The 14,871-nt window shown below is 37.5% G+C and overlaps 1 protein-coding gene across 2 annotated transcripts in view; it reads right to left on the bottom strand.

Annotated features, from left to right (window-relative positions):
• The window catches only part of LOC143402491 (interphotoreceptor matrix proteoglycan 1-like), a 140,057-nt gene that overhangs the window by 27,715 nt on the left and 97,471 nt on the right, over nucleotides 1–14,871 (bottom strand). For both annotated transcript variants that reach the window (XM_077109551.1, XM_077109552.1), the window contains one exon: nucleotides 1,965–2,497. In XM_077109551.1, coding sequence (XP_076965666.1) covers nucleotides 1,965–2,497 — 533 coding nt within the window. The remainder of the gene's footprint in view (nucleotides 1–1,964; nucleotides 2,498–14,871) is intronic.

Raw genomic sequence — 14,871 nt, 5'->3', positions numbered from 1 at the left:
ACATAACGACTGTGTGGAACCTCAGTGCCCTTATCTGAATTGTGAGGGAGAACAAAAAATGTTGCCCTAGGGACCCCTTTACAAACTATAACTTAATAATCTCAAAAGTACACCTCAGGGCGTTGTGCTTCAGGTTCTCTCATTTGCCTCTTGTGAGTCATGGCCATCTTTGAAATCATTTTTCAGAAATATTTGAAACTTTGTGAAGTCAAACTTGTCTCTGGCCTCATAAGTGAGCCACCTCACTCATGAACTGCATACCTCCATCTGAATCTAGAGAGTGCAAAGATGCAAACTGCATGCTCCTAGGCTTGGCCCATACCTGATAATTACCCGGTCCCATAAAAATTTTGGCTCTGAACCTGACCCACATTGTGGTACATCCCTCACTGTAAAAAGAAAATAATCTTTTATATATGGTTGCAACTTCTTTCAATGCACTCTGCTTGATTTCTCCTTCTTACTTTGAACTCATTCTTTATGTGTTAGCATTCCTTTGATCTTTACTAGGAGTCATCTGTTTTCGTGTAGGGGGCAGATGGCTAGCTGTCCCTTCTCCCAAGTCCAAATTCTCTTCTCTTAATGGGAAAGAAGCTGGCTCATTAGAGATCACATTTTTCAGCATCTCTTGCATCCAGGTGTGACCATGTGCCTAGTTCCTACTGACAGAATCTGAGTGGAAGTGATGTGGGCCACTTTGGTATCACCTGCTGATGAAGAAATTGCTTTCCCTCAGCTCCCTCTCTTTCCCCTTCTCACAAGTGAAAAAAGGGATGTGTCATTACTCCTGCTTCTTAAATCCTGAGCCGTTGTACAACTGGAAACACAGCCTTCCACTAAGCTGCCATCTGGAAACTCCTCTGGAAACAGGGATATTCCCACACTCCAACTTTGACTAGGCAAATGAGGAAACATCCCTGGCAATGGCAGAACTACAGATGAAGAAATGTGGATGATGTTTTAGAGCAGCTGTCCCACCCATCAAGTGAAAGAGAAATAACCTTGGATCTAATTTAAAAGTCACTGTATTCTTGATTTTTTCACATGGCAGCTTAGTAAGACATCTGGACTAGGTTCACAGGGACTCTTTTTCCTGAAACTGTCCCAGTATCTATTCATCTCATGGTGTGTGTGTGTGTGTGTGTGTGTGTGTGTGTGGAGGGGGCAATGGCACAGGCAATCTTTTTCTAAAGCAAATGTTCACCTGAGAAATTAGATTTTATGTGGATTTTCATTTGTACAATAATTTAACTTATATGAAGTATACACATAGTTTCTCTATTATTGTCAGAAAATTTCAATCTGTGTGGTATAATTGTATAACTGTAATTGGCCTTGACTGTATAGAGGTACTACCTACTTTAGCATTTCTTATTTTACTTGTAGAAATAAAATAAATATGAGTTTGGAGATGTTTACTATCAAAGATATATGTCAACATGATTATCTTCTCACTTCTTTGATAGGGGTCAGGGATGATAAGTCTTTAGTCACCTTTTAAGTTTACAAGAACTTAAGGGACCTAAAAAAGGAGCCTATCTACCTGAACTCTCTGGTCATCTGTGCTGGACCAGCATAGCTTTCCATTCTTCCATCAGAGACTGCAAATCAGGAAAAGTTTACCCATACTATTTTTAGATTCCAAGTTTAGTACTTGAGAATTATTCCTGAATAAAATAATTTAGGAAGAACTACAAAGAGGAGATTTTAAAGGTAACTTTGTTTCCATGAAGTTGGGTGGCTGTGTCTTCCCTGAGTGTCCATCCTTTGCACTCACTCCCCCAATCAACACAAACCGATCTCAAAACTCCAGCTGAATGCCTTCAGCAGCAGCTGTTTCCCAGGCCTCTCTCCTAACCTGCATTTCTCAATATAGCCAATGATTTTCTGTAAAGTTATAAAAACAACCAAAAAAGGAAAGAAGAGACACAGAGGGCTGAGAAAAATAAGCAGTGTCCACTCACCAGCTGTGTGAACCGCTGCTCCAGAGCTTGGTACTCCACAGAGCTCTTGTTGAACAGGTTATTGGAGAAAGGCATGTTAGCAACACGCAGACTGAAGAATACTACCAGCTCTTGGCCTTTGGTGGCAAAGGTCATGGAGCTAGTGGTGATATATTGTAAAGCAGGAGCAGGAGTGGTGCTTTCCAAGAGGTGATCTGGGGTAGAAACATATCCACTCAGTCCTGGTATCTCTGATGATACAAAATTGTCGGACACATCAATTTCTTCTAGGTCTCTAATTACATCTTCGCTGCTTGTCCTCAACCTGCTGCCATATGAAGATGCAGACGAATGTGAAATTTCCAAAGCTAACTGGCTGATGGTAGAATAATCACTGGTGGGGAGAGTGAGCCCTGGACCTAGTACTGTCTGGTCAATAGACGTTATGTCTGTGGTGCTTGGATCAGTCAGAGAGAAGATGCTTGATGCCGTAAAGAAAGGTGGTGTTTCTGACAGGGAGGCAGAGGCCATTTCAGGTGGAGACCAAGAACTGTCTGTGGAGGAATCTCCTGAGACCAATTCCATTATGTCCAAGTATTTTCCAAAGAGGAGAAGATGAAAAGAAAAAAGTAAGGCTTAATTAATAAAATAAGATATGATATTTTCATTGATCATTTTAATAGTCCTACTTTAAAAAGAGAGAGATTGGTTAGGAAGGGCAGGCAGTGCTGTATCCAACCTAGGAAGGCAAAGGGTGGGTCCTTCTATTCATTTTATTTGGGCCCAGTCATCTAGATATATATGAGACTAAAAACATACCAGTTAACTGAAATTTCTGGAATTTGTGCCTGGTCCGATAGTGCCCACGAGGATCAGGTAATACAAACTGACTAATTTGCCACTGGAATATATTTAGATCCCAAACCACAGATGGCAATCAAATAACATCACCTCATTTGAAACTTCTAGATAACTAGCTGCACAGTTTTGGCCTAGAAATTTTATTCATCTTCCAATAATGCATTTTATGTAACTGAATTTTTTGGATTTAATCATCACAGTTTGGTACTTTTACCACTTAAAATTGAATTATTCTTTCCTAAAACTGGATAACCTAATTGAATAGCTTGCCAATCTGCAACACTTGTATTGAGAGTATAAAGATGTGAGTGACATATATAATTTGAATCTTATAGTGACCATAAAACTTGATAAATATTTGATAATGTTTAAAACCTTTGCCATTTTTACATTATCAAGCCCTGATAATTTCTACCACCACTTTGTATTGCATTCTTGGGTCAAGTATATATTTAACTACTAAAGTTCACTCCATTTTTGGTATGAAATCAAAATTTAAAAAGTACTCATTAACTAAGAAAGCGGCCATATTAAACTTTTGATAAAAATATGCATTATTAAAATAGTCCAATAAACCTAAATCCAAAGTCACTGATGATATTTAAGTATTAGATGCACAAAACATGAAGCTTTCTGTGATTACTTCAGTGGCATTTTGGCAAATATGTGGGAAAGCTCTGCTGAAATCCAAATGCTAAGTATGATGAATGGACTGTCTGGATGAAGATAGAATCTTTGGACTCACAGTCAGCTAATTTACTACAGTGCAATCACCAAAACTGAAACTCTGAGTGATAAACAGCTCTGAAAGGTAAAATCATGTTAGTTTTATTACTTTATTAAAATGAAACCTGGCTATTGGTGAGTTATGCCCCGATTTCAGAGAAGCACCCTCTTTTCTCTTGACTGTGGAGGGTGCTTAGTTGTATCTACCAATAATTTACTCAAATGTCAGAAATAATATTTCCTAGCAGCCAAGATCTCTGTGTATATACACCCAGGGTTTATTCAAATTTCCGTTGCTGTGGACTGAAAATTTGTGTCCCTTCAGATTCATATGGTGAAGCTGTAATCCCCAATACGATGGTACTTGGAAATGGGGCCTTTGGGAGAAAATGAGGTCATGATAGTGAAATCCTCATGAATGGGATTGGGCTTAATGACTTTATAAGAAAAGACGTGAGACGTGAGAGAGATAATCTCTCTTTCTGCCATTTGAGGATATAGCAAGAAGGCATCCATCTGCAAACCAGAACTCTCATCAGGAACAGAATCTGCCAGCATCTCCATCTTGGACTTCCTGAACACCAGAACAGTGAAAAATAAATTTATTTAATCTACCCAGAACATGGTATTTTCTTATGATAATCTAAGCTAAGATAGTAACAGAAAAATCTGGGATGAATGACTGAAAGTCTTCCAGTGCTATCTATGGTTTGATTTGGTTTCTTTGCAACACGGGAAATGCATTTGAATCTGGGTTCCTAGGATGCGATCTCTGGGCCCCTGCAGATGATAAGGGTCGAGAAATCTGAGGTAAGAAGCACAATGATGAATGTCTTCATTCTACTCTTGGGCCAGCATCTCATTACTCACACCTTTCTCACTCTACAGACTTTAACCAACTTAAAATAGGCTGCTGCATCATGTCATCAGTCAGTGAATTTCTAACCATCTCCATTTGTGGTATCTTAATATTAATCCTTTACATTTACTACAAACCTAACCAAATGATTTCATGGATGCAACAGTTGGCTATTTAAATGTAGGGTTGCTTGATAAGATATAAAATATAATGTGTTGAAACACAGATCTGTTAAAATTATTTTTTTTGTTTATATGAAATTCATTTTTAACTGGATATCTTGTATTTTATTTTGCTGGATCTAGCAGCCCCATTTAAATGTGTTTTTAAAAGACTCCTATTCTCTTTTGGCTCAAGATTAAACCTCTTAAGGCAATAGGCAATTTTTTTGGGGAAAAAAGTTATTCAGACTGTACCACCACTTAAGTGGTGTATTACAAGTGTATTTTAAAAATGTTTTTATTTGGTTCTTATGTAAAAATGAGACATGACAGTATACAGGTTTTTTCAACATTGTTTTTTTAAAAATAATTTTTAGTTGTCAATGCACCTTTATTTAATTAATTTATTTATATGTGGTGCTGAGAATCGAACCTAGTGCCTCCCACACTCTAGGTGAGTGTTCTACCACTAAGCCACGACCCCAGCCCTCCAACATTAAGTTTTAAACATTATAATGGGAAAGTCAATTACTAAAAGCCAGTGCCATTTGTCTCATGAAATATTAAAAATAAAAAATAAAATAAAAATAACTGTTATGCTGGAGAGTGTGGGGTTCCTGTAAGGTGTGGAGGATGGATTTTGTATGTGTGAATGGTGGGGGCACCAGTGATAAACCTGGCTACTGGACATAGAGGAAATGGCTATTTTGGTCATTTTCTAGGCAGAAGGTCTGTCCAAAGCCAAGACCACAGGTGAAATGATCCAACCCAAAGTAGGTGAACTGAAGCTCAAAGTGAGAGAAGCCAGCAACAGAAGATGGGCCTATCACAGAGTGCTTGGGAGTTCCTGAAGTCCTAGTGGCCAGAAGACAAGTAAAAGGTGAGCAGCTTATGAGGTAGAAGCTCAGAACCAGGCTACTTTAAATGCTGCTAGAAAGGGTCACATATGCACAGTGAATCATAACCATCAAGTGCTTCTTAAAAACAAATCTGATCTCTTTTAGATCTTCAAGTGGTATGTCCAGTAAGTTAATTTTATATCAAACAAATTCATTTTTATTTATCATAGCAAATATATGTTATATATGATAATTATAAGTTATAGTCCTTTTTTAGCACATTATAGAAAATAGAAAAGAAGTGTTTATTATTAGTCTGTTCAATGAATAGATATGGATGGCCTACTGTATACAGGTGCTGGGATACATGAGTGAACACAATAAAGTTTCTGGCCCCAGTGAGCTTACTGTCTAGTGAAGAAAGACAGGAGAAAAAAAAAAGGCAAAGGAAAATACATAGCATGCCAGATGGTGATAGGTGCTATGGAAATAAAAGCAGGAAAGGAGATGGAAGTGCTAGGGCTTGTGATTTTATAGAGGGTAGACACTGAGATTGTAATATTTGAGCACAGACCTGAGGTTGGTAAAGAAGTTAGTTAGGGAGCAAATGCAAACGAGAATGGCAAAGGAAGAAAACTGTCATGTTCAAGGGACAGCTAGCTAGAGGAAAGTTTGACCATAATGGAATTCTGTGCTGTCAGTCAAGTGTCATGGTGGCCGAAGACATTTTCAAACACATAGCCTCAAAAATTTCTGCCAGGAACATTTAGGATGTAAGAATCTGACAGGAAGACTGGCATCCCAGATGTAAAAGGCAATCAGTTATGATTGAATTTGTCTGAGGAGACTAGAAGGTAAAAATGCCTGTATCCTTAAGTCTACTCACATTGTACCAATTAAAAAATAAATTTTCAGCTTTATTAAGTTATAGTTGACAAATAAAACTTGTGCTCCACAGGGTGCTTGTGATCCCAGAGGCTCGTGAGACTGAGAGGCAGGAGGTCAAAACTTCAAGGCCAGCCTCAGCAATGGGAATGTGGCTCAGACGTTATGTCCCCCTGGGTTTAATCCCCCGTACAATCAATCAATCAGCCAATAACTTGTGCACCAGATTTTTGAATAGGAACAAATGAGTAAACCCAGAAATAGGATGAGGGAATCCAACCAAGACAAAGACAAGGAAATTCTGAGAATGACATTAAAGGAAAAATCCAGGTGATAGCTATCCCAAAGACTGAGAGAACAGCAGGTCAGAGAGGGGAGAGAGGACTCTCTGGAATTTATCAATTCCAACTTATCAATTGGAATTGATAAGTTACCTGATGTGGAAAGATATAATGGAAATGGCAGTAGAAAGTTTGGGAAGAATTTGAAAATACAAAAGAAAACTAAACAAATGAAAAAAAAAACATATTAACTTCAGGAAAACAGAAATGAGCCACAGAGCAAATGATCATCTGTGAATATATAATCTGCACCCTAAATACCAATTCAATTACAGTTGTAATATGATTATATTGGGAGAATTGGTGGGGAAGCCAAGGGGATGGTATGGGAAGAAACTTAAATGCTTACCTACGATAACAGAATGTATCATTTATTGATATACAAAACTGATATTTTTAAAAAATACGAGGAAGAGGGACTGCTTTTGGTGACAAGGACTGCAGAATGGGGAGGTACAGGATGGCAAAAGCCTTGTCAGAACACTTTACTATGATTTGATTTGACTTTTAAAGAAATTAGTCTTTTTATTTTGAGATGATTGTAGTTTCAAATGTGGTTCCAAGAAAGAAGAGTTGGAGGCATCAGTGAAAATAGCCCAGGAAGAAACTCCAGAAGTCTATCTTTCCACAAAAACAACAAAAAACTGGCAGAGAGTGTCAGAATTGATATTTTCATGCTCTGGAAGCTAATAAAATATGTAGAATAATCAGGGAATGCTTAACTAAGAAAAACAGTCTGAATCTTGAGAAGTACAGTGAACTCTGTGGCATTTTTGACTTTCCCTATTGGTGGCCCCCAGTCCCTAGTTCAATGGCAGCCTAGAAAATGACAGGCCCCATTCTCTTAAAGAGCAGAATAGACCTTATTAACAAAGAATTATTTGTTTTCCAATTATTTGTTTTGATCTGTCTCTTGACTGACTCCCTGGAAGAAAAACTCAAAAATGCTTGCCTGAATCTCTCCTAACTAGGAGGATCCTGGAGCTAAAGTGCTTACCTGGGAGGTGTCTTAAAGACACACAGGTAAAGGTGCTAAGAGCCACAGTGTGAGGCAATGGATGATGGATGCTGGGTGGGGCAAACAACAGATTAACCAAAAGGCTCTAGGATAGTCTGGACAATGAGGTGCTTTAGGGATGAAATGCTCTCCCAGGATCTGACACATTCCCGGGAAGAAGGCCACCCACATGCCCAGGCCTGCATTTATGCTCAGGAAGGATCTGAGAAGGATCTAAACTTTTCTCTTTTTAAAAATTGGGCTTCTGCAACAGCAGTCCTTCTGATAGGGGACAGACCTGAGCTGTGGGAACATGAGGTTAAGGGTATAATTCTATAAAATGGTTGGTCCACTGTGCTGACCCCCACATGCTTTCATTATTAAGAAGCAATATACCTGCAGCCTTGCCTGGATAAAGTCCATAGGCTATGTTACACTCCTCAGCAAACTACCCGTTATCTGCAAAAGAAATGCAGGCCCTTCAGCGGGGAACTTCTGTGACCCTGACACAGACCCTGACATAGACCAGACTCCAGGAGATAAAGATGATCTCCCATAACCATAAAATCTATAAGAACCGATTGCAATTTGAACTGGTCAGCATGGGCCAAGGTGACCTAGAGTTATCGCAGTGGAGATTTGAAAGTCTGATGTCATCCTGCTGTTAGTCAAAAGTCAAGAGATGGACCTCCACAGGATTCTTTGTAAACTTCCCTGGGATCCCAATAAAAGTGGAAGGCAGGAGAGGGGCACAGTCCTTCTTCTGAGAAGATGCATTCTCTCCCACAAGTTTGTCCTTTTCTCCTTCCCTATCCTTTCCAATAAACTGTGCCTATTACTCTGAGGAGCTTGTCTGAAATCTTTCTTAGTCATAAAAATCAGGGTTTGAAGGGGGGCCTTCATGCTACCTCAATTTCCCAGAAGTCCCTGGTCCTGTAACATAGTGAAGACTCATGGTGGGGTGGCTGCTTTGTGGTTATAGCTTTCTTTCTGGGGCAATGGAAGATTCTGGAATTGATAAGAGGTAAGATTTGTACAACACTGTGAATATACTAAAAACCACTGACTTGTCTGCTTGAAGGCTGACTGAAATGGTGAATTTTATGTTATGTGAATTTTATCCCAAGGAAAATGTAATATATGAGATACTGGGTACCCCTTTATCTAATTTCCCCTAATGATTATGTCTTGCAAAACTGTAGTATCATATCAGCCAGGCTGTTGATACTGATCATCTAGCCAGAACATTCCCACCATGTTGCTGTTTTGCAGTCACTCCCACTTCTCTTCCATTCTATCCCTCCTTAAAATCTGGCAACTGCTAATTGGGTTTCCATTTATATAATTTTGTTATTTCAAAAATGTTGTATACATGGTAAAATACAGTATGCCACTTTTTGAAATTGGCTTTTCTTCCTGAGCACAACCCTCTGGAGAGCCATCCAAATTGTTATGTGTATCAATAATTTGCTCTTTTTTATTTCTGTGTAGTATTTACATGATAAGAATGAACCACAGATGGTTTAACCACTTACTCACTGAAGGACATCTGAATTGTTTTTAGTTTGGGGTTGTTATGAATATAGCTGCTGTGAACATTCATGTACAGGTTTTTATGTGAACACAAGTTTTCTTTCTCTACCACAAATGTCCAAAAATCAAATAGCTGGCATGGTAGTTGAGTATTTAATTCTTGGAGACACTGGCAAACTATTCTACAGAGTCTGGTCCACTTACATTTCCAACAGCAATGTGTTAATGATACAGTTTCTGTGTATTCTCCATTATTTGGTGGCATCACCATTTTTTTAAAAATTTTAGTCATTCTGATAGGCACATAGTGATATTGCATTGTGGTTTAAATTTGCATTTCATTGATAAATAATGATGCTGCATGTCTTTTCATGTGCTTATATGCCATCTGTACATCCTATTTGGCAAAATGTGCCATCTTTTTTTTTTGTTGTTGTTGTTAATTTTCTAATTGGACATTTTTTAACTGCTAAGTTTGGAGTTATTTATTCCAGCTACTCATTCTTTGTCATCTTGTGGTTTACAAGTATTTTTTTCTCAGTCTTTTTTTTTATCTTCTTTTTTTTAAGAGAGAGTGAGAGAGGAGAGAGAGAGAGAGAGAGAATTTTTTTTTAATATTTATTTTTTAGTTATCGGCGGACACAACATCTTTGTACGCGGTGTTGAGAATCGAACCCGGGCCGCACGCATGCCAGGCGAGCGCGCTACCACTTGAGCCACATCCCCAGCCCTTTTTTTACTTCTTAATAGTGACTTTTGCAGAGCCCTTATTTCTTCAAGTACCTTCTCAGTCTAGGATACATGAGTCAAAAATAAAATTCAGGAAGCTTGCTCTCATGTCATTCCTGTGGTCCTAAGGACCCTGGCTGGGGTAGCTTCTTTCAATATGTTCCAGAGTCTTCTCAAGTTTGTTTTGTACACAATGTTCAGGGTATTTAGTTGAACTTAGCAGAAGGAATAGGAAAAAAAAGGTGCATTAATCCTGTCTTCTGGAGATGAATGACTATTTGGTTTTTAAAATAATGACCTATTTATTAAAAATTAGCAAAAATAGGAAATAAATATGATTGAAGAAAGCCAGGCCAATACTGACAAGCTGGCAGGAACTCATTAAAAATTATTTGAAAAGATAAATGTAAGAAAGTTAACATAGATGAGATCATAAATACAGAAGAATGACAAATGAGAACCAGCACCTGTATAATTTGTGTTCCTGAATTAAAAAAAAAACAACAGAAAAATTCCTCAATGCCTTGAAAGAAGAAAAAAAAATTTCTGAATATATTAAGACAACTTGAATTTAGAGATCCAAATGATATCAGGAAATGACTCAAATGAAACTAGTCCATATCCCTTGCTATGGTCTGAATGTTTGTATCTACCCCAAATTCATACGTTGAAATCCTGGTTTTATTTGTTTGTTTATTTTTTCGTGGTTCTGGGGAATGACTGAGGACTTTGCATATGCTAGGCAAATGCTCTACTACTGAGCTACATCTCCAGCCTTCATTTGTTGAAATTCTAACCCTCAAGATGGTGGTTATCTGTTTGAGACCTTTGGGAGGTGACTAGCCCTGCTGCTTGGGATTAATGTTCTTATAAAAGTGACTTCAGAGAGCTAGCTAGCCCTTTCATCATATGAGGACATAGAGAGATGGTGCTGACTATGAGGAAAGGACCCTCATCCAACACTGAAACTGTTGGCCCCTTTATCTTGAACTCTCAACCTCCAGAACTGTGGGAAATAAATTTCTGTTGTATATAAGTTTCCCAGTGTAAGGTACTTTGTTATAGCAGCCTGAATGTGTTAGGAGACAGACAGATGAGGATGGTGGGAACATGAGGTTAAGAGAATGATTCTATAAAATGGGCCCATTGTGCTGACCCCCACATGCTTTCTTTTCCAAAAGCAATTTACCTATAGTCCTGCCTGGCCTAAGTTGTCAGGACACGTCACATTCCTTAGCAAACTACCTATTAACTGCAGGCCCAAAATAATGTTGATAAGAGGAACCCAAGTTACCCAGAAAGGGGAAATTGTTGCAACTATATCCAGAAACTATGGATATAAGGAATTTTCCTCCTAACCATAACATGTGTAAGAACTGGTCAGCATGAGCCAAGGTGACCTAGAGCTGCTATGGCAGTTGGGACTTAAAACTCTCATGTCATCTTGCTATGAGTCAAAAGTCAAGAGGTGGACCTGACAAGGACTCTCTGGAAACTTCTCTGGGATCCTCCCAGAATTGGAGCGCAGGAGAGGCACCTTGTCCCTTTCCTGACAGGACCTACTATCTAAGTCCCTTGAGAGTTAGTCCCCTTTCCCTTTTCCTATCCCTTCAATAAACTCATTTCAGTTACTCTGAGCAACATGACTGAAATCTTTCTAACTTGATTGCAAGAATTGGGTTTGAAGGGCGGATCTTTGCACTGCCTCAGTATCTCAGAAGGCCCCAGCTCTGTAGCAAATGGACTAAGACATGCATCAAGAAAGAAAAGTACTGAATCTCAAGAATTGAAATAAAGCAAAGCTCAAGGATGTTTATTTGGGTATGTAGCCAGAAAAAGGAAGCTACATAGAAATGAGCCCCCCATCCCCCCCAAAAAAAGTAAAGAAATCATGGTGGTGTCAGATGATCACATAGCTAAGCACAACGGAGCAAATCTATAAGTGAAGGAAAAAGTGACTAAGGAATTTTATATCCAGCTAGCTATCCTTCGCATTTGAAAGGTATGAAAGTAAGTAGCTCAGTTCTCAGGAGCTATGGCACCCCAAAACCCTTCTCGAAACAACTGCCTGATCATATATTCTAGCCAACCAAAGGATAGTCAGAGAACTCAGGAATGGAGCTGTGATAGAAGGTTTGAAGTCCTAAATCCACTTACTTATGAAAATCTGTCCAAGAAGCTGTGGGAGTTGTGATTGTAGAACCAATTTTCAATTTATAAACCTTGTCAGTGGTAAAATAATGCTCTATTCACTAAAGCCTAGGGTGGGGAGCATGGATGGGGAGACTGTCACTTTACCTTTTATAGCATTACAATAATATCTGCCTAATGTTGAAACGTGTAGCATAAAGGATAATGCCTCCAAGTGCTTCAGGTTCTCTTTTGAGGCAGGAGTCTAGGGTTGAAGTTGAAGTTGGTGACTGCAGGCTCTAGGCTTTAGGTGAATAACAGGAGGAGGTTCCCCAAGTACATTCATTGTTTAAGACAAAAAGAAAGCATTTTATTTCTATCTGGCATGAACTAAAGGACCCACTGAAGTGGCAATACTTTCTTCTTAACCTCTGGGGAGTTTTTAAGAATAAATAACTCATGAAGTAAGTAAATATTTATCTGAAATTTAGAAATTTCTTTAGTGTTATTTCAGGTTTTTTTTGTTGTTATAGTCAAGTAAAATTAAATGCAATAAATCTTATTAGAATTGCAATATAGAAAAAGTACATTTTTGGGGGTAAGGGTACTTCTATTTGTCCTCTTCCCATCTAAAATGTTTAATATGCCTATATTTTTAGATTGATGGATATATGGAATGATGAGTATCAGTCATATCCAAATAGGAAAAATTTTAGCATCATTATCTTATTTCTTTTTTAAAAATTATTCTCCACTATTTAACATTTTATAGTTATTTATAACTAGTGTGAATCACTTGTTTTGAATATAATGGTAATTACTATTTTGAAAAAGTCTATTATTTCATAATTCAACCTATGAAGTTCTCACAGATGTTATTTTTAGATTTTTGTTTAAGTTCAAGTCCCATGTTTTTTGCAGCATTATTTACAACAGCTAAGCTATGGAAACAACCTAAGTGTCCATTAATGGGTGGATGGATAAAGAAAATGTGGTGCATACATGCAATGAAATGCTATTCAGCCTTAAAGAGGAAATCCTGTCATTTGTAGCAACATGGATGAACCTGAGAGTGTATTGTATTACATGAAGTGAAATAAGCTAGACACAGAAGACAAACACCTTATGATCTCACATGTATATGGAGTGTAAATTTTTGAACTGAGAGAGAGAGAGAGAGAGAGAGAGAGAGAGAGAGAGAGAGAGAGAGAAGAATGGTGGTTACCAAGGGCCTGGGGTGTGTAGGTTTGGGGAGTTGTTTGTCAAAGGACACACTATTTCAGTTAAATGAAGAATAAGTTCAGGAGATGAATTGTACAACATGGTGACTATAGTTAAAGGTGATGTATTACATTTTTTAAATTCCCCAAGAGAGTGGATTTTATTAAGTGCTCTCACCATGGAAATAGTAAATAAATAACATATATATTAATTAGCTTGATTGAGCTATTCCAAAATACATACATATGTCAAAACATCATGTTGTATATGACAGATATATACAATTTTTATTTGTCAATAAAGAAATACTTCTTTTGTTATTTAGGATAAAAATGAAATATTAAATGTATCTGCATAGTAAGTAAAGGTTTTGAGTAGAACCAATTGCAAAAAGAAAATATTTTATAACCATTTTCTTGTGATTATTAATAACATTCAAGTAATATCTAGAGTAAAACTGAAACGAGGAAGAAATTTAATTCCTAACTCCTTGGGGGACTGGATTGTTTAGTTAGATGTTCTATGTGGTTATGGTTTGAAAATACACTCACAATCTTGTGAGGTAATATTGAGGACAGAATGGGAAGGAACAAATATTTATTTGGTACCTGTTCTGTTTTAGGCCCTATGCATGGAGTATTTAAAAAATTTTTCTTTGGGGCTAGGATTATGGGTCTGTGGTGGAGTACTTGCCTAGTATATGTGAGGCACTGGGTTCGATCCTCAGCACCACATAAAAATAAATAAATAAATAAATAAAATAAAGGTATTGTGTCCAGATGCAACTAAAAAAATATTTTAAAAAATTGTTCTTTTACCCCAAGCCATTTTATGAACTCCCTACTTATTATATACTCTGCACTTCTACCTGATGTGGATTATTTGAGTACTTGAAGTATCAGTCTAATTATGTCTTTTCTAAGTGATGGAAATAGGTGATTAAGAGAGGCAGCCCAGGGCTACAGGCAGGGTGTCTCCTTGACCAGTGGTTCACATTAGAATGAAATACACATAGCTAGTTTTTTTTTTTAAACATACAGTATCCTCTTTTCAAACCATTGATCAAAGATAGAATTATCCTAGTTGAGTTTTTTTTAATATTTTCTCTCACTGAACAGAAATGCTGAATCTGTGAAATCTTAAACACTACCTTATAAAACTACAGAACTCAGAGCTACATCATAGTTTATTTCTTTCTGTCTGCATTTTGAAAAAAAGAGAAAACATGATATCTACTTGCTTTCAATTTAAAATTAGCTTCTGTATAAGGAAATTGTGAGTATGCATTCGGAGAAAAGAGTCTATCTATATGTTTCCCTGGCTTGTTGGTGACCTTCATAAAACTTATGGTTGTTTATATGAAGAAACGAACATTTAGGGACAAATGAAGTAACTGTGATATGGATGTGACATGTAGAAATGTAGCTTTTTTTTTTTTTTTTTTGAGACAGGGGTTCTCACTTAGTTGCTGAGGCTGCCCTCAGACTTGTTATACTCCTGCCTTAGCCTCCCTAGTCACTGGGATTACAGGTGTGCACCACTTCACTTTATTAATTCTTTATTAATAGTGTCATATGTGCCCAAGAAAATAATAAAAATTAATATTAAATAGAATATGAACTTGGGACAACTAAGATACACAAAAC

The sequence above is a fragment of the Callospermophilus lateralis genome, chromosome 6, assembly GCF_048772815.1.
Source record: "Callospermophilus lateralis isolate mCalLat2 chromosome 6, mCalLat2.hap1, whole genome shotgun sequence".
Classification (NCBI taxonomy): Eukaryota; Metazoa; Chordata; class Mammalia; order Rodentia; family Sciuridae; genus Callospermophilus; species Callospermophilus lateralis.
This window is presented reverse-complemented; position numbering and strand designations above follow the sequence as displayed.